General features: G+C 40.5%; 2 protein-coding genes across 2 annotated transcripts; one reads left to right on the top strand and one right to left on the bottom strand.

Annotated features, from left to right (window-relative positions):
- Nucleotides 1-3,848: 3,848 nt before the first annotated feature.
- FGA (fibrinogen alpha chain) lies at nucleotides 3,849-10,374 on the top strand (the record flags this gene model as incomplete). The annotated part of the gene is made up of 6 exons (XM_080344107.1): nucleotides 3,849-3,899; nucleotides 5,619-5,747; nucleotides 6,820-7,003; nucleotides 7,309-7,454; nucleotides 8,204-9,284; nucleotides 9,665-10,374. 6 exons carry the CDS (start codon nucleotides 3,849-3,851, stop codon nucleotides 10,372-10,374), a joined length of 2,301 nt encoding a protein of 766 aa, XP_080200233.1.
- A 2,400-nt stretch (nucleotides 10,375-12,774) lies between these two features.
- FGB (fibrinogen beta chain) lies at nucleotides 12,775-19,827 on the bottom strand (the record flags this gene model as incomplete). The annotated part of the gene is made up of 8 exons (XM_080343627.1): nucleotides 19,738-19,827; nucleotides 17,984-18,187; nucleotides 16,529-16,712; nucleotides 15,722-15,949; nucleotides 14,986-15,099; nucleotides 14,317-14,439; nucleotides 13,846-14,131; nucleotides 12,775-13,003 (listed from the first exon to the last, which is right to left on the bottom strand). Exons 1-8 carry the CDS (start codon nucleotides 19,810-19,812, stop codon nucleotides 12,775-12,777), a joined length of 1,443 nt encoding a protein of 480 aa, XP_080199753.1. The 5' UTR covers nucleotides 19,813-19,827.
- Nucleotides 19,828-25,083: the final 5,256 nt, after the last annotated feature.

The raw sequence follows: 25,083 nt of genomic DNA, 5'->3' as shown, positions 1-25,083 counted from the left end.
TTCCAAAGACCACTGTAGCACAAAACAGAGGAACTGGGAACAGAAATACTTTCTCTTCTGCATACTCACTCCAAAGCAAAACCAACCAACCAAACACAAACAAACAAGCAAAACAAAGCAAACAAACAACGCCAGAAAAAGTGGATGAGGAAGGGGATAAAAGTAGAATGAGGTGAATAAGGTGGACAGACTGGAGGGCTTACTGGGTCCCTCAGTGCCTAGGACACTGCATGGGGAAAATGTGGGATCATATGCTGGGGCTGGCTAGTAATGAGAGCTGGGGCTGAAGAAGAATGGCGTCTAAGACAAGGTGTCCAGAAGAAGGACAGGAATGAGCAGGTAAAAGGAGGAGAAGGTACTGCTTGGAACCTGGTGCTGGAGACTGGTGGTAGGAAAGGAGACAGGGCCAGTGCTGGGCAAACCAGGGCTGGCTCACATCTAGGGCACACAAACCAGACCTAATCCCAGACTCCTCAACTATTGCTCTGGCAACCTGCCAAGAGCAGGGCAGCTGAAGTAGCGAACTGCATTTCTGTCCTTCAATCATGAATTAAAGTTAAATCCAAAGTTTATCTAGCCTTTAGCCTTTCAAACAAACACAGGGAGAAGTGACTGGATGATAGCAACATGAAAACAAAGATACAGGCTGAAGGTCAGGCCCTAATTCAGCCCTCAACTGGAAGTCCTGAGGAGCCCCTCCTTCACCCCAGCTTCATCCAGCAATCCCCTTCGCATGAAGCAGGAAACCCCTCTTAGCTTACCTAACCTAATGTTTGTGATCAGTTATCAGCTTTTTCCAGTTCCTCTGGCCTTGCTGGGAAGACCAGAGCTTAAGTGTTCTGCATTTGAAGGTCACCAGAGAGCTGTGCCTTCCGTCAGCGTCACAGGAGGCCTGGCACATGCTACTGCCGTGTCCAGTCTTACATTGGTAGCCTCTACCTGGGACATCACCCAGCAAATTGTCACATCCTCTCTTGGCATGACAGCAAAGACAGAAATTCTTCTGCTTGATGTACTCTTACTGGTCTTGATTTTTAAAGCCTATTAAATTACAAAAATAATGTTTGGAGAGATAGAAGATCACAAAATCAAGCTCTTACAATTTAGGAAAAGCCAGAACTGAGGTGACATCACATCTGAATTATGAAGGATGCTTTAGTTGTTGCGTAGGTTGTAATGTATGCAGTAAGACCAGGTGGGGCACAGTTGTCTCTTACTTACAGTTGATACTCTGCAGAATTAGATGCTATTCCTGCCCTCATCACCTGGCTCCTGTGGGACCAGAGGTAAGATGCTCAGGCATCTCAGAGCTGGCTGCTGGATGTTCCTCGTGAGCCCGAGTGCAGGCACAGAGCTATAGCCGCTCTCAGTGGGATCTGCACGTATGGTGTGCTCTGAAGACTATCAAAACAGTTCCTGTAAATTAATAAATACTTTTTGACTTAATGTTCTCACCTGGTTTCTGCAGCTGTGAAAAGAAGAAAGTTGTGCCCAGGGAATTAATGTTTGCAAGCCACTGAGGCAGCTGAGTGATGAGCACCATATCCTTGAAAATTTAAATGGTCTGCAGAGCACCATTGTAAAATGAAAAGACAGTACAACCCTGGGCAACTGCTTGCCTGTGGAGCACCATCCATGGTAATTGTGAGGAGGAGGGGGTTTGGTTGAAGGAACATCACATGTGAACCTGTGGTAAAGCAGAGCACATGAATGTATGCACAAGGAGAGCCCATGAAGGTTGTATATGCAATTCTTGTGTTCCTGAGCATGGAGGGCCTAAGGTTGTGACCTTTGAGCAGAGTTTTTTATCTACTGTGGAGGCTAAATTAGAGTTTGTTGGCTTGAGTAGGAGATTCTTCATGGACCCCAGTAGATTTGGGGGTCATATTGCTCTGTTTTGTAAAATAATTAATCCTAATCCTGCAAGACTTCCTCTCCTCTTTCCCCCCTTTAAGCATTTTATTGTTCTCTGAGCTTTTTATAATTATTTCACTGAACAGCTGCAACATAGCAAACAAAACTGTGCAGGATTTGGATTGGGGAAGCATCACCAGTCTTGCCCCTGCTGAAATTAGCAGCTGAGGATTTTGTTATGTGAGGATATTTACTATCTGCTTTGAGTTCAAAAGCTGCCTTACAGATGTTTAATCAACCAAACAGCACAGCCATGGCTGGCAGGTCTTCAAACTGAGCAAAGGTAACATGTGGTCTGTTTGGACATTTGTCACTGAAGTTTGTTGGGCTATCTTGTTACTGAAATCAGAAGAGGTTTGTTGCACCATAGTATTACTGGCACCGCACAGGGTTCAAAAGAAGACTTTACAAAGCATGCTGCAGAGAATCAACACAGACAAAACATCTTGTTTCAGACTCTGCACAGATAGCATTAGGCCATAAATATAATACGTACCCTTCATCATGCAAAAACAGATCCTGAGAGTGTAAGTGTTAATCAATGGCACAAATCAATGTAGCACCACCTTATTAAGCTCTTCCGTTTTCTGCTACCTGAGGATATGACTCACTGTTAGTGAGATGGGTGTAAGCTCTGTTAAGTTTTAGAGGGTTTAGAGAAGCATGAAGTGCAAGGCCAGAAATGGGGTACATGGAGGGTGTTCAGGCCTCCTAAAGGCAGAAAACAAGAGAAGAAGCACAGGAGGGGAGGATAAGAGAGAACCCAAGAGGCTGCTGGAATGGATCCAAAGCTACAATCAGCTATTCTGAATTAAGTACATTGCACAATGCCCTAGCCAGGCTTAAACAAGTCCCTCTAAAACAGAATTTAAGATGTTGTAACCTGTAGATGATGGAGAGTTTTGTGAATGTCATGCAGTTTTAAAACGCCAAGAGAAATCTTTAATTCTTTCAACTGATCAGGCCCACATTTGATCAAGTAAAGGTATTATTGCTCATTCCTGCTCACTGTGGTGGCAACTTTAGAGATGAGCAGCATCTCTCAAGTGTGTCTGACAGACAGGTACAACACTTCCCAGTAAGGTTTGTTATAGAGCTTACAGCAGCAGTACTTTATCACCAACTGCCACATACAAACCATACCACTTCTACAAACATGTAGGGAGACATGACTCCTTAGGAAGATTTAATTGTGCTTAACATATTTTCTGGAACATTTTCAAGTATCACTATGCTGTGGTCTTCATGATTATGCATTCGTTTCAAACAAATCTTGCTTGATAAAAAAATTATACCATTTGTGTAAGAGACATCATTATGTATAACACATCACGCATTATAAAACATCAGTATGGTCCAGCTGTAAAAATGGATGTAAACTGAGCCTGGCAGTCCTCAGGAACGAATTCTGGTTGATTACCACATGGTCACAGATAATCTGTATCAGCCTTTCTCAGACCAGTACTTGCTTTGGCAAGGCCAGTGGATTTCACAGCAGTGGAACACAGTCACACAGAAAGGGGAAACTTCCTTTTCCAAATATCAACTCTCTGATTATGTGAGATAAATGCCCATCACACAGAGTGTGTGTCTTCCAGCAGGTAAGTATCGCTGGATCACACCAGGTCCTGCATACATCTTTGTTGAACAACCAGTTACAAGAAACTAAGCTTTAGATGGATTTTTTTTCCTGGAATACATGATGTTGCCCTCATGTTAGTGCTGTACAAACTTATCTGGAGCAAATAACATTGGGAACTTGTGCAAGAGGCCTTGGGTAATCACCTAAGGGAGGGGGACATTTGGCATGTTTTGTCTCCAAACAGAAGGGAGCATAATGATTAATCTCAACTTCGCATCAAGGTTTAAATTGCACCAAAAGACTGGTGAACAACATCCTTGCAGTCAGAGTTCTGTTCGCAGTTCTCCTGAGGATGATATCAAAGAAGATCCTCTGTGTGTTGCTGTGCCTCAACTTGGCCTGGGTATGAGATTGCTTATTTGATTCTTTTCATATCTTTCTGTTTTGGAGAGTGAGCTTTTATTTAGTCTTTGTTCATTATATTTATACATTTTGGCTGTCACTGAGCTCGTAAAATTCAATACACACAGGTATGCACTGGCTTACTGCGGCCTCTTCACTGCTGTACCATCATCAGTAGTTCTTGAGTTCTTGCATTAACAGGAATGCATAGATTCATAGATGATGCTGTAATTGTTAAACCAAACTGACTGAAAGCTAGTGGCTCCAGTCAGTCAGGAATTTTCATATTTATTAAGGTGAATTCTACTCTCCTTTGGATGGCACTTCGGCAGGGTTTTCCACCTACAAATATAATACAATTATACATATTAAAAACCCAAGAATCAATTTTTAGATAATGAAGGAGATAGATAGACTCAATTTTCAACTATACTAATATAACCTTGCTATTTTCTCATTGAGGTCTCAGGCCATAATGTTATGATAGATTCTGTATGTGTCTCTTTGTGACTGTTTTTCTGAGGAATGTGAATGTTTCAATAAATGACAGAAATTGTAGAAAGCAGATGTGACAAAACAGAGGCAGTTGTATTGGTTTGTCAATGCTGAAAGAGCACAGACCACCTAAAAGTAAAGTTTCTATTTGTTATTTTTAAGAGGCACTTGGGCCAGACCCTCAGGATGAATCAAACAAACTGATTTTGGTAATGACATTACAGTTCCCCAGGACTGAGGTTCTGGCCCTGGAGACTAGAATTAGGAAAATTCAGAATTAATCTGCCTCAGAATTAATCATTAATCATCATAACAATTAATCATTAATCTTTAGAAACATGAATTATGCTGCTTTAAAAGGACATAAGGTGTGCAAAGGAGTCCAGTCAGACCTAATTACATCTCAAGCCCTAAAACAGGGCTTTCTTTCATGAAAAAGAAAGCGAGAAGGGAAAAAAAAAAAAAAAAAAAATCCAGTGCTTTACTGAGCAATAACACAGTAGGAAACTTTACAGTGTTTTGGCTTAGAATTAGCTTGCATATATGCACTTTTCCTTCCCAGGTTTGAAGGAAATTTCAGTATATTTATTTCTTTCCATTAGCACAGTGGAATCCATCCATCACTGACATGATTAATTTTATTACAATGCTATTAGCTGTCTTGCTTTTTATGCCAGGCAAAACAGTGCTGCAAGCTTACAGTTAACAACTATGATTAAAATCAGAAACACTAATGGGAGCATTTTCTTAATATATATCTTTAACCAGTTTTGTGCAGACTGAAGGTGGTAGAATGAAAATAGAAATTTAGTAGTATTGCAGCAAATGGAAATAGAACATGGGGTTTTTTAAGTATTGTTTTAACTTATCCTTTTGCAATCTAATTTCAAGTTAATTTTATATTTACACACAGAATACAAGATTTCTGTGGAATTATATTATCATCCTATATCCTGAGTGTCACCGGCTCCCACATAACAGCATTAATTTTAAAAGATGAAAAGCTTTATTCCAACAAAACAAACAAAATCATATCTTACAAGGAATGTCAGGAATTTTGGTGCATAAGCAATCCTTGCACTGTTCAGTGTGATGCTTTCCAGATGGCTGTAATTTCCACACATCAGCTACGCCATGGAGTGAGGACATCACAGTTACGTTTCTGTTCTCTTGGCAGCTTTTTAGGTAATCTCTGTTTTGCTTTCCTCCCTTTTTCTCCTGGCAGGCACAAGATGGAGAGACCACCTTTGAAAAGGAGGGTGCAGGAGTGCGTGGTCCCAGGATTGTGGAGCACATGTCCCAGTCCACCTGCCAGTATGAGAAGAATTGGCCCTTCTGTGCAGATGATGACTGGGTGAGCAGTGAGCTCTGGGGGGGAAAGCAGTGCCCATCAGGAGGGTGCTCATGGACCTCAGGTGGACCACCATGATGGGTGCTGTGCAGCCAGCATTGGGTTGGGCTTTAGGTTTGAGAGAGGACAAGTAACACTTCATGTCAAGGCAGCCTGGTGAGATCTCCTGTGGGAAAAAAAGGAAAGAAAAAATGATGAGAAAAAAAGAGGGAGAGTTTCACAGGGGCGCAGAATCAGAAGAGAAAGTAAATCGGGGGAAAAAAAAGAAAAAAGAAAAAAGAAAAAAAAAATGCTATTCCTCAGAAAAAAATAAGAAGGATTTCTTTTCAGAATCTTGGAAATTACCCTTTTGGAGTTGGTAAAAGAAAAGCACTGGAAAGAAAGATGTGTGACAAAGAAAAGAAATAGCTAGAAATAACTTACACTTCACTAGTTACTGTTTAGGAAGTCTGACAAAATATTCAGTAAAAGATTAATAATGATTGACTGAATGAGTTTGTGTATGAACTTAACTTGTCTCTCTTGCCTCTTGCATCTCAGCCCACCTGTATGCTACATTTATTCAATGAAATATTGGCAAAGAGCTTTAGTCTGTAATAACATTAAGCTTTTCTGGGGAAAATTTTGCTTAAATAAGTTTGCCTCTGACATCATTGCTCAAACTGGACAATAAACTTCTCCTTACAGCAGCCCCTTGGGAAATATATATATGCTTACACACACACATATATATATATAATTTCAACCCTATGGAACAGAGGAGGGGGAAAATTAAGGGTTTGCTTGATCCTCCCTTCATGGCAGGTTTCTGAGGGATGCAGTTGACTGACATCACACCAGTATCAGAGGCGTAGGAGGTAAGAGATCAGCTCCCAGGTGTCTTGTTCTAAATCACACAAGTCCTTGATGAAATTGTTGGATGAACAGGACAGGACATCTGGAGACAAGGAGCAGAATCTTGCCTTATTTTTTTTCCATGAGTTTTCAGTGTTGGCCAAAAGTCTGCAAACACAATGTTTAATAAAGGCTTACTCATGAAGATTTTAACACAATTATTTCCCTCTTCCAATCTTAGGGTATAAAATGTCCATCAGGCTGCAGAATGCAAGGGCTGATTGATGAAACAGACAAAGATTATAGTCAAAGAATAGACAAAATAAAGAAGTTGCTTGCAGAAAATCAAAACAACTATAAAAAATCCAATCGGGTAATTGTGGAAACCATAAATGTACTAAAACCAAACCTGGACAGTGCTCAGCGTGAGTATCTTGTACCCAGTTTTCTTATCTGCTGCTCAATGATTTTTTTTTTTTTTTTGGTGCATAAGCAATATGTAGTGAAAACATAAGCTGCACTGGACCTTATTATCAAGACCTGACTAAACATTCTCTTAACAAGACTCTTAACTGCTAACTAGTGAAAACTAATGTAATTTTTACCTGGTCAGTACTATGAGAAATATGTTCTTAATTACATGTTTTAATTACATATTTTAAAATATGCTACCCTTTTAGGAAAGAAAAATCACACATGCATAGGTAACTCTGATGCATTTCTGTTTCAGAGATTGATGAGAAATATGGTCAAGTGTCAGGAGAACTGCGGCGGAGAATTGTGACATTAAAGCAGAGAGTTGTCACTCAAGTAAACAGAATTAAAGCTCTGCAGAGCAGCATTCAGGAACAGGTGGCGGAGATGAAGCGTTTGGAGGTAGGTTATCTACGTGATTTCAATTCTTTCAGAGCTTAGCTACAGAAAGAGGGTCTGTCCATTATATCATACATGGCAAACAGTGCTCCCTCTGGAAGATAACATGATGGCACTCTGACAGGATATAACCTGTGGAGGCAAATCCTCAAATGAGTTGATTTCTGTGCAGCCCACAGCCAGTGCTGGCATTAGAACCCATGTTCCTGGGTTGCAGCCAGTTCTTCTGATGGTAATGCAAGCAGAAGTCCTGCCACAAGCAGCAGGTTTGCTCAAAAGCCCATTTTGATCCTTGGATTAGAGATCTGTTTTTTGGATCATTGGGGAAAGCAGGGTACCCCCAGGATGGCAGACCTCACAGCAGGGCCATGACAGGCTCTGGGCCAAGTCCGGTGTCTTCCCGTCTCCTTGGAGGACCTGTTTCTGTCCCAGTCCCCAGGGAATGTGCCCAGCTCTGCAGCACTTCCTCCAAAAACAGGAAGACACTCCTATGCCCCGAGAATAAAGGGAGCAGATGGGAACATGCTACAATGTACTTCTCCATGGAGCTCATGCACAGTGCTATTGCACATGTCATATTTACAGTGGAATTAAAACCAGAGTTGATTTCAAAACTGAGCTTTGGAAAAGCTCAGCTGTAGGTGGGAAGTACCAGGGCAGCACCCACCTTTCCCCAGTTCAGTTAAAGGATACACTTGCTTGAGAAGGTCAGGAAAGCTCCCTAACTAAATTATTTCTCTCTGTTTATGTAGGTGGACATTGATATTAAGCTGCGAGCTTGCAAAGGAAGCTGTGCCAGAAGTTTTGATTACCAGGTGGACAAAGAAAGTTACGACAACATCCAGAAGCAGCTTACCCAAGCCAACTCAATCAACTTGCACCCAGAGCTTCAAACAACCACCTTGAGCACACTGAAAATGAGGCCACTTAAGGACTCAAATGTTCCTGAGCATTTTAAGCATAAGCCTCTGCCAGAAATGCAAGCTTTGAACATTATTAATAACATCAGGCAGATGCAAGCGGTATTAGAAAGATCAGAAACAGACATAAACCCTTCCCGAGGCGACAGCTTGTATAACGTGGCAGAATCGAGGGGGGATGGACATACACACACCAGCAAATTAGTTACTCCTATTCATGAGAGAGAAACCCTTAGTCTGGGAGGCAAAACCTCCTCCACTGTTCGTAGATGCACCAAAACTACCACCAAAAAAATTGTCACTGGCCCTGATGGCCCTAGAGAAGAAGTAGTTGAAAAAATGGTTTCTTCTGATGGCTCAGACTGCTCCTTTTTACAAGGAGCAGGAAATGTTGGAGGGGAAGGGACCATGTACCATGTTGGTGGGACAGGTGGCTTGCACAAGCTAGAGAAGTTATTTCCTGAGCTAGACTCATTTTTTACCCCTGACTCTCCATCCACTGCTGGTAGACCCTTTGGTGGATCTAGCAGCATTTCAACTAGCAGCCACCTAACCGGCACAGGCAGTAGCCACTTAGGTACTGGACTATCCACTCATTCAGGGACTTATGAGGGGAAAGGCAAATTTACAGACTTAAGAGAGGACGAAGAAGATGACTTTGGAGGACTTCACCTTCAGCCTTCTGGATTCCCATCTGGCAGTGCAAGTCACTCCAAGACTGTAGTGACCAGCGCCTCTTCTAGTTTCAACAAGGGAGGCTCCACTTTCGAAACCAAATCACTAAAGACCCGTGAAATAACTGAGCAGCTAGGTGGGGTGCAACACGATGAGAGTGCAGAGGATATCCCAGACTTTCAGGCACGCAGCTTCAGAACATCAAGAGTGAAGCAAAGGACACCCAACACTGGGAAAGGTACACAGGCATCACAGAAGTAGTTATTGAGGTAGTGGAGCCAAACTCCATCCATAACTAAACTGACACATTGGTTTTAGATACTGCAGTACAATAGTGTGATGATAAGATGCAAGCACTGTGTCTGTTTGTTGCCACCTCAAAAACAAAAAAAGAAAATAGTTCATTAATACTTGGTATTACATAGATAATTCACATATTAAGAAGTCTGTAAATTTTTCTTTTCTGAATTATTTTTAATGTTGCCTGTCATTTTACCTAGTGTAGTCCAAGACATGTTTAACAATTTTCATCAGAGCTATGGGTACTTGGATTCCTCTGAACTTTTTATTAAATTTTGCTGATAACTCCTGTCAAACCAGCTCAACTTTTTTTTTTAGACTGTGATGATATCCGCCAGAAACACACTTCTGGTGCCAAAAGTGGCATTTTCAAAATCAAGCCAGCGGGATCCAATAAGGTTTTGTCAGTTTATTGCGACCAAGAGACCACTCTGGGAGGATGGCTATTGATCCAACAGAGAATGGATGGATCAGTGAATTTTAACCGGACCTGGCAAGACTACAAGAGAGGTTTCGGCAGCGTGGATGGCAGAGGGCGAGGAGAGTTCTGGCTGGGCAATGAGAACATACACTTGCTGACTCAGAACGACACTCTCCTCCGGATAGAGTTAGAGGACTGGGATGGAAACGCTGTGTATGCAGAGTATATCGTACAGGTAGGGTCTGAAGAAGAAGGGTACGCCCTTGCCGTGTCCTCCTACGAAGGGACCGCCGGGGACGCGCTGATCACCGGCTGGCTGGAGGAGGGCTCTGAATACACGTCCCATGCCCAGATGAGGTTCAGCACCTTTGACCAGGACCAGGACCACTGGGAGGAGAGCTGTGCGGAGGTGTATGGGGGTGGCTGGTGGTACAACAGCTGCCAGGCAGCCAACCTCAATGGAATTTACTACCTGGGGGGCCACTATGACCCCAGGTACAACGTTCCTTATGAGATCGAAAATGGTGTGGTCTGGCTGCCATTTAGAGCCTCTGACTATTCCCTCAAAATTGTAAGAATGAAAATCAGGCCCATAGAAACACTGTAGAGAGGCAGGCTTTTAATATATATCTTACAACTACCAGTTGAAAATTGTTTTTCATATATATGCATGATGTACCATTACCCTGTGAATCTGAAGGCAACTGGACACACCTGTGGCTTAAAAATAAACACTGAATAATTATTAAAAAACCCAGTTTTTTCATATTATTTATAACTGACAAGCCTTTTCAAAGAAATATTGATTTTGAAACCCTTTTTATATAAACTTTGTATACCTCTTTGACTGTGTCTTTGTCTCTGTCTATGTCTATGTTTTTGGCAGCTCCCGCCTTGACTAGAGATCAGAATATTTACAATTTGAATTATTTACTTTGTTTAAGAGTGTTTGAGAAGAATTTAGAAGCAAGTTCACCACAAGCTTCTGCCTCCACTAATATGAAACATGGAAGTCTGTTTGATTTTGACAGTCACACTGCTGGGCTGTGCCCTCTCATTTGCATTTTGAGGGGAGCAAAACAGCAGCAGGAGCCAGTTCTCAGTCAGAGCTGAGAGTGGTTTGGTTTCTCACTGTTGCCACAAATATAACATGGAGTACACTTTGATAAATTATACATGCATTTTAGGACTGATTTTTAAGGATCTCCTAAGCTTTGATTTTACAAATATAGAAGAAGACTTTCCATCCCATTGATGAATTCTAGGAAGTTTGCCATGCATACTTTGGCTTCAAAATAAAACAGTTCACGGTAACTTATTAAAATACAACTCCCAAAACAAGATATGATTTCCTAGTGGCCACTAAAAGGTAATGACTGTAACCAGTTCAAGCCAGATGAGGAGCACCTGGATGGCTGTAGTATGTTTCATTGCTTTAGAATGTTTCTCAGCATGTGTCAAGCAAAGATTCTTCTACGGATGAGGGCTTTAAATCAGCAACTTGCTGACAGTGTATGGGGAGGATTTTTTAGCAAAATGCTGGCTGCATGGAAAAACAGTTATATTGGTTGTACAATTACACAAGAGCAGGGTGTATTTACCTTTATACCTTATGACATAAAATTTCACAAGTATTTACTCTGTTCAACATTTCTGTTCTTCTATTGAGAAACAAGCATGAGCAAATTTTGTTGCCTCCAATCTCACTGGCCAGTATGTTTCATACCATTTAACAATATCAACAGATACTGGCAAAGCAGCTTACTTTTAGCCTTTTTTCCATGCTTTTCAAACACAGTCATTGTCTAACATTTTTGGAAAGTTTGCGCAAGAGCACAGACATCTCCACAGGCATGTGTGGAGAAGTGTTCATGTTTTTGGAAAAGGCACTTCTACTTCATACCTTGTGTTTTTGTTCCCTGGTCTCAGTGGAAGCCTGCCTGTGGGTATACTGAATATTTGTGTTTATGTAGTGAGATACCACCACGATGTCTCCTCCTTGTTTTCCTGGGCTCCACAGGTTAAATCAACATGAGAGGTTTTAGATGGAAATCCATCTACCACTCGCGATCTGGGTCCCCTCCGTTGCAAAGGAAAGCAGGACAGTACCCTCTGAGAGATGGTTGATCCTGCCTACCCGGGTTGGAAAGTCCTGTCTTTGCGACAACTTCTGCTCCTGGTTACAGAGGGAGCCCAGACCATTAGTTTCAATGAAATACCCAACCTCCACCTACCATATGATTGGAGTCATTAATTGCTTTAGTCCCACAACTGTGACTGTGTGAAAGATATACCAACCAGGCCTTCTAATACTGTAGTTTATTATATGATAAAAGGATGTCGGATGGTAGAAGGGATATTATGATGCACAGTATGTGAGCCAGGTCCCAGGAAAGGGTGTATTTTACACAGCATACAGGATTTAAACTCACTGATATTCTACTCATTTGTTAGATACTATATTTTCACTTTATTCCTTCTCAACTGTTACACAGGTAGTTACTGTACTTTTTTTGACACAAAAGAAAAAGATCATCCCTTATTTGGTGGAATGTGTTTGCTTCTCCATGGATAATGCATAAATATTTAGAAATCACATGAAGAAAACTCTAGTTTTAAGGCTTTATTTAATTTTTATTTAATTTTTAGAAAACATTTTAAAATAATCCTCTCCCTCTTCAAATGTGGTATAGAAATCCTTCGTAAAAGAGTGAAACAATTTGGGGTTTTCTCTGTTTGGTTGGTTTTCTTTTTATCAGTGTTACTCTATACTTGTGACTTCTGTCTTACGAACAGAAGAAAAATTGAACAAAATACACTTATGGGTTATTTTCATTGGCCAGATTTTGATTTAGAGTTGACGTAGCTTTTCACTTCAGGCCATAATATGCTTGTAAATGCATATTTGGTTCTCATATGCAAACAGAAGCCTGAATACTGTGCCTAAAAAGATAACCATGTACAAATATTAGAAGAAAATCCCTGGTTCTGTACATTTCAATAATAGTTAATGTGGGAAGTATGGCCTGATTTTCATGCTCATCTTCTTCATTGAATACCATGACCCCTTCCAGTTCATCCATACAACACCATCATCTGTACCATGTTTGGCCATATCCCTGCTGTAGGTCCCTCCCCAGTAGTATCTGCCATTGGGGTTGGCTGAGTGGCAGCGGTTGTACCACCATCCACCACCATCTTCTTTGGAGCACTGTTTTCTTGGATCTGAAGTTACCCTGATGAGGGAAAATGAAGTGTTAGTAGTGACAGATGAACAGTAAGTAGATCAACAGAGTACCTAGACCTGCCCCAGTATTGGAATTTTCAAACCATAATAAACATTTAAAATCCTCTCTGATCTTTCTGTAAAAGATTGACCGTCAGAAGTGTGTGCTACACAGGGCACTTGGAAGGTGAAGCAGCTAAGAAAAACAAGTAAAAGTTTAGCTGCATCTCTTTAGGAATGTCATTTTAGTTTATCAATTGATAATTACAATTACTTGAAGTTCATAATGATGATTGCAATACCAATGCAATTTAAAGATATAAAACAATGAGAAATGTATGTATTCCCCAATCTAAATGATTCCTTTATTCATGAATGTGTGATCAAGTATTAAGGTAAAGGCACAGCACACAGTTTAGAGATAAATTATGTACTTTAGAATTGAGCTGTCTTCTAAGTAGGCAGAATTTTATTTTTTTTAAATAGGACATGCTGCCTTTTCTCTTTCGTCATGACCCATGTCTTACAGAAGTGAGTACCTAGCATATAGTTTTATTTGCCCTTGGCTATGCCAATTCTGCCTTTGGCTACACCAAGGAAATGAGGAGAATATTTGGCTGGTAACTTGCAGGGAGAAAATGTATTCTAAGATACTATGAACTGCTGTGAAAGCTAACAGAAAGACCGAGAAATATTGTATATTCAGTTCTGTTTTAAGCAGAGACATGCAGCCTGATAATTAGTTTTTAAAAAATCATAGAATCATTTTGGTTGCAAGAGACCCTCAGGATCATCCAGTCCAACCATAACCTAACCTAACTCTAGCACTAAACATCTAATACAAGTACATACCATCCATCATTGTCTCTGTCATAAGTACTGAAGTACATGCCATTGTGAATTGTCATTGTCCTGTTTTCTCCATGCAGCTGTGAAGCTCCTTCCATTAGCGCATTGCCTGCAGTGCCTTTGTAGTTACTAACTGAAAGCTGATACTTGTTTCCTTCGTTCTGTATGGTGAAACCTCCATAATGAGCCGACACTTTATCACCATTCCAGTCCTCCATTTCAATTAAAACTTCAGTGGGCCCTATTTTAGTAAGCTGGCTGATCTTGTCATTTCCAAGCCAATATTCACCTGAGAAGCAACAAGTGAGAGCTCTGTGAAATATACTTCACAATATACTTTAAGGTAACTTTATGATTTGCCTATAGGTCTGCCAAAGTGGATCAATTAATTTTAAAAAATCAAAGAGCTTCAAGAAATACAAGAAAACAGTCTCAGTAAGAAGAGCTCTTCATGTTTCATGCTCAGTGTTTTACCTGGTGTATCACAGTATTTCTTCCCTCCACTCTTCGCAACATTTCCAAATCCTTTTTTGTATTGATCCCATACTCTTCCAAAATTGACACTGCCATCCTGGCGGTTCTGAATCAAAGTCCAGCCTGCAGGAGTGATGGTATTTAGATTAAATAGCAATTAAGGAAGGAGCATGGAATGTTAAGATACAGCCCTTCTATACTCATGTCGAGACAAACCAAGCATATGGCTTTCTTGCAGCAGGTCTGTGTTTTCACTGCTTATGAGCTCAGCCTTGTCGTTTTTGCTCACTGTCAAGTAGCTCCTTGCTTCATAAGGAAAGGTGGAAAAAGCAGAACTTGAAGGACTGCCCTGGTCTTTTGTCAAGTGCATAGTAGTGGGGTAGAGAAATGAGCCAGGCCCTCCTTGCCCACCCATACGCTGTCCATTCTAGTCGTAGTAAAGTATGTTTTTATTTACCAGCCCATCCCAGCAATTTATTTCCGTTGTCATTGTAGAAGTACCCTACTGTGCATCTGAAGATGACCAACGAGACTTTTATGAATAAGTTAGACTTAATTCTCAAGTAATTATTAAAGTTATAACTCCATATTAATTTGTACAAAATGAAAATTACATTTTGTTGTAGCATCTTAATTAATATATTAACAACATAGTTATTTCACACTAACCTCCATTATCTGTTTCCATGTCACAGTATACTCTGTATGGTCTGCCGAAAGGATCTGGCTGGATGAGGTACATTTCAGATACCTCGCCTCCCTTTCTGATAATATCCTCACATTCTGCAAAAATAAACCAAAGACACTGTTACTGAAAGAGTGCTGAACTTCTTCAATAATCTTATCCTTCAGTTTTATAAGGGAACCATTTTATATATATATATTTGTATATATAAATATATAAAACTCTACTTTCATTTTGATTCCTGTGATACATCATGTGAAAGAACCAAGGAAGAAAGAACAGTGCATTGTTCTATTTTTGCATATAGGAATTTCTAGAAGTTCAACCTCAGTGACGGGAGACTGCGTATTTTCCCATTACTTTTTGAACTAGACAAGTCTGTGAAAGAAGAACCTTTCTTGATTGAAAAAATCAAGGGTACAACTATGCTAGTTCAAAAATGTACCACCTCCACCTTACAAAGACCCTGAAGTACGTATTTCTTTAAAATGGTGCTGACTACTAATGAAGATTGATACTGGGTAAGAGTATCTTTGGTCTGACCAGTACAGGCATCCATAAAATACTTTTTTTTCTTTTAGGATCACATTCCATCTTTTCTGCTACCCTAATCAAAGACACGGGCTTCAGAGGAATGTTGACACCAACTGAACAAAGCATCTATCAATCTGCACAATGATATAAAAGGGAGAAGAGATATCTTTGTAGTTAAATGGATACCTTTGCCTGAAACCACTGGAATATTACAGGAAACAACACATGGGGAACTGCAGTAGTCCACCTGGGTTGCAATGGCATTTTCCAGTTTTTGTATCTTTTTGTGTAAAGAATCCACAACTGCACGAAGGACCCTGAGACTAGATGGGATGTTATTGTCCAGATTATCCTTTATATAATTATAATGCAATTCCACTTCTGTGTTGTACTGAGAAAGTATATCATCATTGTCTAGAAAGCAAAGAGATAAAAAGCAGATTAGTTTTCAACACATTTTGCAGCTATGAAATAATGAAGAGCAATCTGTAAGCACAATTTGGGAAGCCCCCTCTTTCCTTAGTGGGGAGGAATGATTTTGCTTATCTTTCCACAATGTGCAAAACCTATGCAGAGATTCTCAGGAAAGTGTTACATGTGTATAGTTATTTCTTTGCTACCTAGTAGATATGTCAGTGGCGCGATACTCCACAATGACCTTAATTCCAGGGAGCCATGGTGCCAAGCCAGGAGGTGGGTATAAAGGGATTGGATGGACACAAGAAAGCAGGTAAGGGGAGAACACACAGCCCTTATGTTTAGAGGCTTCATATGAATCTTGCCTTAGTATGAGATCAATTCCTTTGCCTTTTTGAAAAGATTTTTTTTTTTAAGATTTAAGATGACACAGTCATGGAACACCACTTTGCTAGGTATTCCAATGTATTTTTAAATTATTCTTTTTTTTTTAAGAAGTCCCACTAACAAATAACAGTAGCAATGCCAATAGAACTGTACTACTGTTTACAACAATAATTAATAGAAATAGCATACCTTTTCTTTGTTTTTGCCTCTTTACCAGCTTATCATCTAGAACAGTGACATACTCATAGAAAGTTGTAGAAGTTTCAGACAATTTGCTCACTTTGTCCTTCAGATCCTGAACAACAGCTTTCACACTTTTTTCCTGTTTTACCAGTGTAGTTTGCAGCTCACATCCAGTTGGACACAGCACTCCCTTACAAAAAAAAAAAAAAGATAAAAAGGGCTGTGAGTAAAAGTCCAGATAAAAACTTCCTAATCCCACCAGTGAATGACCATACCTCTGAACACACTGAATAGTCAGTAATGTGAGACCAAATATTTAGGCATCCAGATAAGGACTCAAGACATTCAACTTCAAAGAAGCAGCTGTAGTCTGAAGGGCAGGAAGGAGCTCTTTCGTTGAAGCTCTTGGGAAATGCTCTCGCTCTTCACACTTTCTTGGCCCTCTGCTTTTCAATTTTCTGCACTGTTAAATGTCCATATCCACAGTGTTAAGCTACCCGAACTACAATTAAAGTCTGTCAGGAACTACCTGGTGCCTGTGCATGTTTATATCTGTCCCTTTCCTCCTTCACCAGCCCCAGAGAATCAACCACATTCTCTATGCCTTGTTGTACATATCTCTCATATGAAATGACCAACAGCTTTTCAATAAAAAATTATGATCTTGAGAAGCTGAGCAGCAGTGCTTCTGCAACAAGCACTGTGCCATAAAGGACAACAGTGTTTTAAACAGAGTTGTGAAATTCTGGAGTCCCGTGAGACCCAAAATACCCAGGCAGTAGTGGGTCTCTACCACAGTCATGCATTCATTAAGCTTTTAGTAGACTTCATTTGTCAGAAACCTCCACACTCAAATTTGCTCTCAGACCCTGAGATGCCTCTACACACCATCGCAGCTTGCATTTTCTGGCAGAGAGCACAGCAGGGACAGTGTGATGGACCACTGAAGGGCAGCGAGGAGCATGCTAGATCTCACCGTACATGCACACTCTTCCGCAAGAGCTGAGGCAGTTACTGACGGTAGACTATAATTATGGACTGAAACAAGTTTTAAGACAGACACAGGAGCTGGTGGTTTTGGTTTTTTTTTTTTATGCCTAGGGCTCCTTGAGATTATCTGAAATTCAAGCCAGTGCTTTTGCAGAGTTTTTTTCTTGTCCTTCTTTGTAGTTGCCTATGCAAAGCAGCAGGGAAAGCTCAGGCTAACCCACACATACTTCCTTTCCTCACTTACGCTTCAAATCTCATCTCTCCATCTTCATCATAGGCTGTCTGACTGTGACCAGTCCCACAGACTGTGTGGCATTACTCTTCTGAATGCAGTCCTACTAAACTCAAGTAAAAAGAAGCAAAGTTGCACTGCTTTAAATGAATGACTGTCCCTTATTTGGCAAAGAAAACTCCATTTTGGGTACACTAGAAGAAAAGGACAGCGTGTTATCAGCTGCATCAGACACCCACCAGCTCATCCAGAGGATGCTTGCAGCCACCAGCGTCGGGGTAGACGATATGTTCTTTATTGTCACCCGGCTTTACCCGCTTTGGGGGCCGGGGCTGGTACCCGCTTCCGCTGATGGGAGGTGCCACAGGTCGGAGCGTGGGGGTCGGTTCCCGCCTTCTGTCCACGGGTCGGTGGCCTCGAGCCCCGGGCTGAGGGCTCTCGTCCTGCAAATCCAGGGGGAGAGGAAACTCTCTGAATCTGGGATTGCTATTGAAAAATGTGATGCACAGGGTGGAGGCATCTGTTCAGTACTCTTTAGTATTTTACACAGTGTGGAAAGCCATGGAATGGAATGAAGGAAGCAAAAATGGAAATATTATGCTATATAAAAGTCACTGCTATGACCTCCCTTGTAAGACTAGTCACATTCCCTCTACCTAGATACAGACAAACTAAAAAGCCCTCACATGAAAGAAAAACAATATTTCAATATTTCATTCTGACAAAGGAATAAAGTTTATATAGTTCAGCACCACTGAACACCACGAATCTTGAAGCAGTATGATACAAAAAAAAAGTCATTAGACATTCTTGGGGTTAAGAAGAATATTCAGCATCATGTTATCAGCATCCCAATATTTCATTGGGCTACAGGAAAAATTTGTAATGTCTCAGAAAATCAGACCACAGTCAAATGCATCATCATGTCTCAGGCCACGTGCCAGCTATTAACAGATAGAATTCAGAAAGCATTCAGTAACATCTCAGGATAGGTTCATTCCCCATTACTTCCAGAAACAGGAAAGTCTTAGGCTGAGCAAGGAAAACAGGCCTGGTCTCTAAGCACTCATTGAAATGAAACCATCTGAATTAATAATTGTTTGAACTACTGAATAAAAATCTTCTATCATCTCCTATCCCACTCCGACTTAGCTATGAATAACAAACATTTGTAAGGATCAAGATGAGAGGCTTCAAGTAGTTTCAAAAGTAGGCAGCATACAAATCACAAAATTGCTCAAAATTATTTAGCATCATAGTCTTAGCAGTAGTCAATGTACAGACACAAATACTCAGATTGTATAACAGAAAATAATCTCATTTCTGATCACCCTGACCCATTTGATTTTTGCAGGGATTTTCAAAATATGAAAAACTGAGATTCTAAATTGTATTTTCTGTTAAAACACTTGGCTTAAACAAAACTAAATATAGGTTAAATTGTTATTTTAGATTGATCCTCATTGCTTGCCTTTTTGTTCAACAATTGTTACCTCTTCATTTTGAATGTAAAGCTATATGAACTGGCAGTTATTTTTTTCAATGATTGTTGAATCTGTAGAAAAAATTTTACTGCCTTTGAGACAGGACACAATCAACTGTACACTTTTACTCATTTGCACCTGACAAATTAATTGTCTGTAACATCATATGTCAACATAGCTAAATTAATATCCTTAAATAAATTCAGCTAGATAACTAATCTTACCATCATACATTCATCATTGTCTACGGAGAAATAAAAGAAACAGGAAGAAAATATATCCAAACACAGCAAATAACTATTGAGCACTTACACACAATGAAGAAATAACACAAAGGTTATTTCTCTGAACACCTCAAATAGAAAAAGAACATGCACTGGATCATAGCTTCTACCTTAGCTAAGTCACAAGTAAGTCATGCATACAATTAAATAAAATTAATAGTTCTTACTACTACTATTATTATTATAATTATTATTGTCATTATTAATTATGACCAGTATTACAACCTCATCATCATAGTCAGTAACGCCTTGGGATTTAACATAGGAAACGCAGAGCAGGAGCAGCAGGAGCAGTTTCATGGTGCTGACTTGCTGAAGCAGCTCAGTGACCTTCTCCCACCAGCAGCTCTGACAGGGAGAAGTCCTCTCTGTTCTGATATATATAGGCGACAATCCTCATTTCCCAGCTTGACAGGGATAGGACCAACCCTTCTGAGCAATCACTCTATCTCTGTTAATAGTCAACCTTTCTCTTTCCTGCATGCCTGCATACATTTGTTGTTGAGCAATTTCTCTGGACAACTCTTATCTACATGTCCCAGAGACCTCTGTTGATGCTGGCATCAAATAGATGTTTAATCCTTAGAAGTACCTCCTGCTCAGATTACACAAGCTTACTATTTTCTCAAAAATCACAAGTCTTCTAAAACAGCTGAAAAAGTGAACATCCAAAGAAGAGAAACATCACCAGATGTCACAGTCTGTGACATCTCTTTTTTTTTTTTTTCTCCATGCTGAAAATTTCAGTGTTTCAGAAATACATTAAATTTTATTTTAACTCACATAATACAGATTGCTACATTCTTCTAAATACTCCTGATGGTGCCTGGATAGGTATATGAGCTTTTGGGTCTCTTTAAATACAAGATAGAAAAAAGAATAATTATGCTCATTATATTAATAATTTAGTGAAAACATTGTTTAGCTCTAATTAAAGATCAGATTAATATTGTAAGCATAAAATTATTCCCTTACTTTAGAAATATGAAAATACCATTGGATCAAAATAACTAAATTTTACATATTAATTTGCTGGTTTTCTTTTTAAAATACAAAGTGTATGTGTCACGAACATTATTTAAATATTTTAAAACAATACGGCATGAAGTTATTTCTAATCACAGTGGAGTACTCAAACATGCTATCTGATGCTTTAGAAGAATACAGATCTCATATTTAGCAGAGTTTTAACATTTCAGTGTCTGCATGACCTTTGATTTTCTTGTGTGTTATAAATTATCATAATATCCTGAATTAAATAAAATGTGCTGAGGGTTAGCACACTATTCTGAAGTCAGTCATGTCAATGTCTCAAGACACGAAGAGATGCAAACCATGGGCTGAGGTTCCATTTCAAAGACCAGCTGGATGGAGTGGGAGATTTTGTGATAAACAGAGATGGGAACAGCTAAAATTGCCTGGTTTAGGCCTTTTTTCCTGTATTTGTGCTGTTGTCAGACTTCTTGTAAACTAAATGGCGATTCCCGAAATATGCAAACTCTTTAACCTGACTGATTTAATTATTAAACAGCTTGGACTGAAATCAGCATGGCTCATGGAGCTCTTCACTAGATTTGACTCCTTACATGAGGACACCACAGACACTATAGGATTTGGAAGAACACAAACTTCTCACTACAGTCATTAAAGAAATCTGCCTACGGACAAAACTGACATTGTTAACATGTTATTTCCACTTAAAGATGCTAGTCAAGATGTGTTGACTGATTCTGGGCATCTCCTTACCTTAAATCCCGTTTTCCCCCCATGTACCTATGATGGAAGTTCGGTCACCCTCATCTTACATATAATGAAGTGACATAGTGATGCTGAACCCTTACCCAGGGTTTACAGGTAGCTTATGGTACAGTGGAACTAAAACAAGGTCTCACTACTCCTGAGATAGGAACTTACCCTTAAATTACCCTGGCTCAGTCCAAGTAAATCTTAATTAAGTGTACATTATTTGTCCTAAATTCATTCTGAAGACACCACTATGTTCTGCAGTAACTTACAGTGTCCTTCTTCAGACACTAAATACTCTTCACCATGTATGAAGAAGCAGTGACTGTGTTTGTGCAGAGCGTGTCAAGGACTGGATGATGGCAGTTGGCGTGGGGGCCATTGAATCTGCTGCAGAGTCCCAGCATGGGAAAGTCCCAGGCTTCATCTGCCTGCACATGGGATTTCCCCTTTGAAACTCAGCCTTTGACCCTCCCAGCTCCAATACTCTACAATGGCTTCCCCAGGAGAGTTCGGTGGTTGTGTCTCCCTGGGAACTTACCAGAAACAACACATGTATGTCATATCACAGCAGGTTTGTGGCTTCATGTCAAATGAGCGGATGCCCCAGGACAGGGACCGTGCAACCACTCATCTGGAAAGCGAGGCCTTGTCTACGCTGCAAAGGTTTTGTCAGGGGAGTTTTATCAGAAAAGAGACAGACAAGCAAACAAACAGTCCAAATCTGGAACTGCAAATGTATATGTATATAGAAAAACATTTTGGAAGCAGAACTTAATCTACATTAGTTAGCATGCTGGTTATGAGATGTGATCTTTCTCTTGTGCCTGCAACCATTACAGTTAGGCTGACAATTTCTAAGAACTGAATGAAGCCTTATGAACAACGAAAACCATGGCTTAAATTTTAGAAATTCTACCAATGAAGCTTTCTCTTCAAAACAGTGCACCTCATCTTTTTTTCCTTCATAGTCCCTCCTCCAACCCATACGGTTAATGAGAAGCTGTTCCCGGACTTGACGTGGTGGTGACACCACAGTGCACCTGCTATTTGGAACTGTAATAATACAATATGGACGGGATTGTGTTCCAGGACATCCCTTTGTACAGTATTTTTGTACTGAAAGGCACTTACGGGCAGAGGTGGATGTGTGTGTTTTTAAGAATGACTATTTGCTCGCTGGCCCCCGTGTTTGTTGTGTCGACCTGTGTGTCAGTGGTGCAACCTCTTTACACAAACCCTTGTCGGACGAGTCACGGTCACTGGATCACAGATCTTCAGAGCTGAATGTGCCCCCAAGGCAGTCTTACGGTGGGGGAACAGAACTTTCGTGGGCCACAACAACCTACAGTGTTTACTAAATTAAATTTTAAAATTGCAGTTGATTTTGAAATGTCCTTTTAAACAACTAGTGGTGTAGTAGTGTCCTACTATTAAAAAAATACTGTAAACTTAAATGTTGACCTCTGGTGAGATGAACATCCTCAATTCTTCCTTTTACTGGTAACAAATATTACTGCAAAGGTTTCTCATAAATGGGAATTAATGCTATCTTCTTGTTCTGGGAGCAAGTAAGTTCTTAAATGTCAACAAGAGGAGCTGTTCACTTTAGCCTTCAAACAGTACAAAAAGCACATGCAACCTACCAGTCACCTTCTTTATAACGATAAATAGAAAATTACATAGTTTGTTATTTCCAGAATCGTAGATGTAGCTAACATGCAAGAAGGCATTGAGCAGCTGCATATAACAAAAAAAGTTAATAAAGTGCATATGCTAACTGATACTGCTGAAATGATTTATTGAAGTGCTAGGACTAAATTTCACCTTAGACAAAATCTTTTTTAAAAAATGAAATCATTACAGAGGTTAATTTGTCCTCTGATTTTCTAAAGCATTACAAGGACACCAAGAAGTTAACTGAGATCATAAATTTCTGACGAGAATGTTTACTTGTAAAAAAATGAGAACTACAGGTCCAGGGTGAACACTACTAATAATAGCATTAAACAGCACATAAGAGTGACATTTTCTTACACAATATAAATGGAGAATTTTTTTCCTAGACTGCCATGAACATCCATATTTCAAATTTGCATTCCTTTAAAAAGGCAATAAAAAAGTCTGATTTCTTTCAACAGACAACAGAAATCAACTGTATCACGATACTTTATATGTTGCTAGAAATTAGCCCTTAAACCATTTCCATACATCAAATGGACCAGTCACTCAACCAGTCAGTCATTGGGCACACATTATGCTGTGTGTAAACTTAAAAGAAAAAAAAAGCTTGAAATCCCTTGCCTCCAATACCACTTTTAAAATCTTGTGTATCTTCAATCTAACCTCACTAGCTTGAGAGGATGCAACAGATTTGCCCCATTTTGACACACTGCCCTGTGGAGTTTGCACTCTAGCTTGCAAGTTAAGCAAGGACAGATGATGCTCCTGCTCAAGGTGCTGTGCTAACCTTTACTGGAGGCTCTGAAACGGAACAGGGATCCCCAGCATCACCAGTGGGACTACTGAAATAGGTCCTCATGTTAAATGTGGCTGGCTGGCTAGGCTTGAAACCAAGCTGGTAATGTGCCTCTGCCATTAGTGGCATGAAGTAATGGCCATCTCAGCCCCACCTCAACCCCAGATCAGGGACTGGGAGTGGAAGCCACCTGGAGCCTATTTCTAGTTATCACTGTGTCTCAAGTAACTAAATATAAATCACCAGTACAGCTGCCGGAAATGATCCATCATCTCCAGAAAAAATAAAAGATTGTAATTATGTCAAGCAGGCAACTTGTCTGTCAGAAATAATCCCAGGCTAATGCCATCCTGTGTCTAACAGAGAGGACAGGTTCAAACCAACAGATGTTGCACTGGATCATTTTTAGCCCAAATCAGTTTGCAAACTGCTCACAGCTCAGGCACACAGACTGACATAGTAAGTGGCTGGTGTAGTGATGAAGAAGAGCAATGTGATGGTGGGGCTGCAAAAGATGTGCGCGTCAAATCCCAGCTTTAGACTCAGGAGGACAAGACATCTTCAACTCAAGAGCAGATGAGTGTGTGCATGAAGAAAGTAGGTGTCTATTTGCAATTGTCACATATATTTTGGTTATTCTGTTTATGAAGGCAAGTGAAAAATCTGCCAGAGTATCAGGATAATTTTGAAAATAACCACAACCTCTGCCCTTTTGCAACGTGTGCCTTGCCTTGGGGTGCAGGGGTTGCCCGCTTGTTCATGCATAACTTCAGTCTTCAGCAACTAACATCCAGTGGACCTAAACTAAACACACTTTTTTAACCAAAAGGCAGTTAGTTACCAGATAGGACAGTTAACATCTCATATCACACTGTTTTCTCTTGCTTAGAGACTGAACTTCAGTCCTGGGAGTATTTTTCCATATTCTCCTCATTAGGTGTGGTTCTCTGAACAGGTTTTATCCTTGAGAACTCACGAATAACACAACACTTAAAAGCTGTAGCTGTTCTTCCCAAAACAATCGCAAAGGCCGAGGATTTCTACAAGACCAGGCTGAGCAGCGCGGACTCACGCCCTCAGCGCGGGAGCCATTGACCTGGGGCAGATTCAGTAAAGCACCAGGTGCCTTTCGGAAAGCTGAAGATTGCGCTCTTCTGGTCGGTACCCGTCACTGCAGCCCTCTCGTCGCCAGGGGCGCCACATGGGGTGACCGCCCCCCCCCCAGTCCGACCGCACGCTCTGACAGCGCCCGCGGGGATCGAACCCACAACCGTCATCCCGCCGCTGTGCCCTGTCCCCGCCTCCTTTATCTAACCCTCCCCCCGCGCGCGGCGGCGCATCACTTCCGG

The sequence above is a fragment of the Nesoenas mayeri genome (assembly GCF_963082525.1).
Source record: "Nesoenas mayeri genome assembly, chromosome: 4".
NCBI classification, from domain to species: Eukaryota; Metazoa; Chordata; class Aves; order Columbiformes; family Columbidae; genus Nesoenas; species Nesoenas mayeri.
The sequence above is the reverse complement of the archived record's forward strand: the minus strand, read 5'-3'. Positions and strand labels throughout refer to the sequence as shown.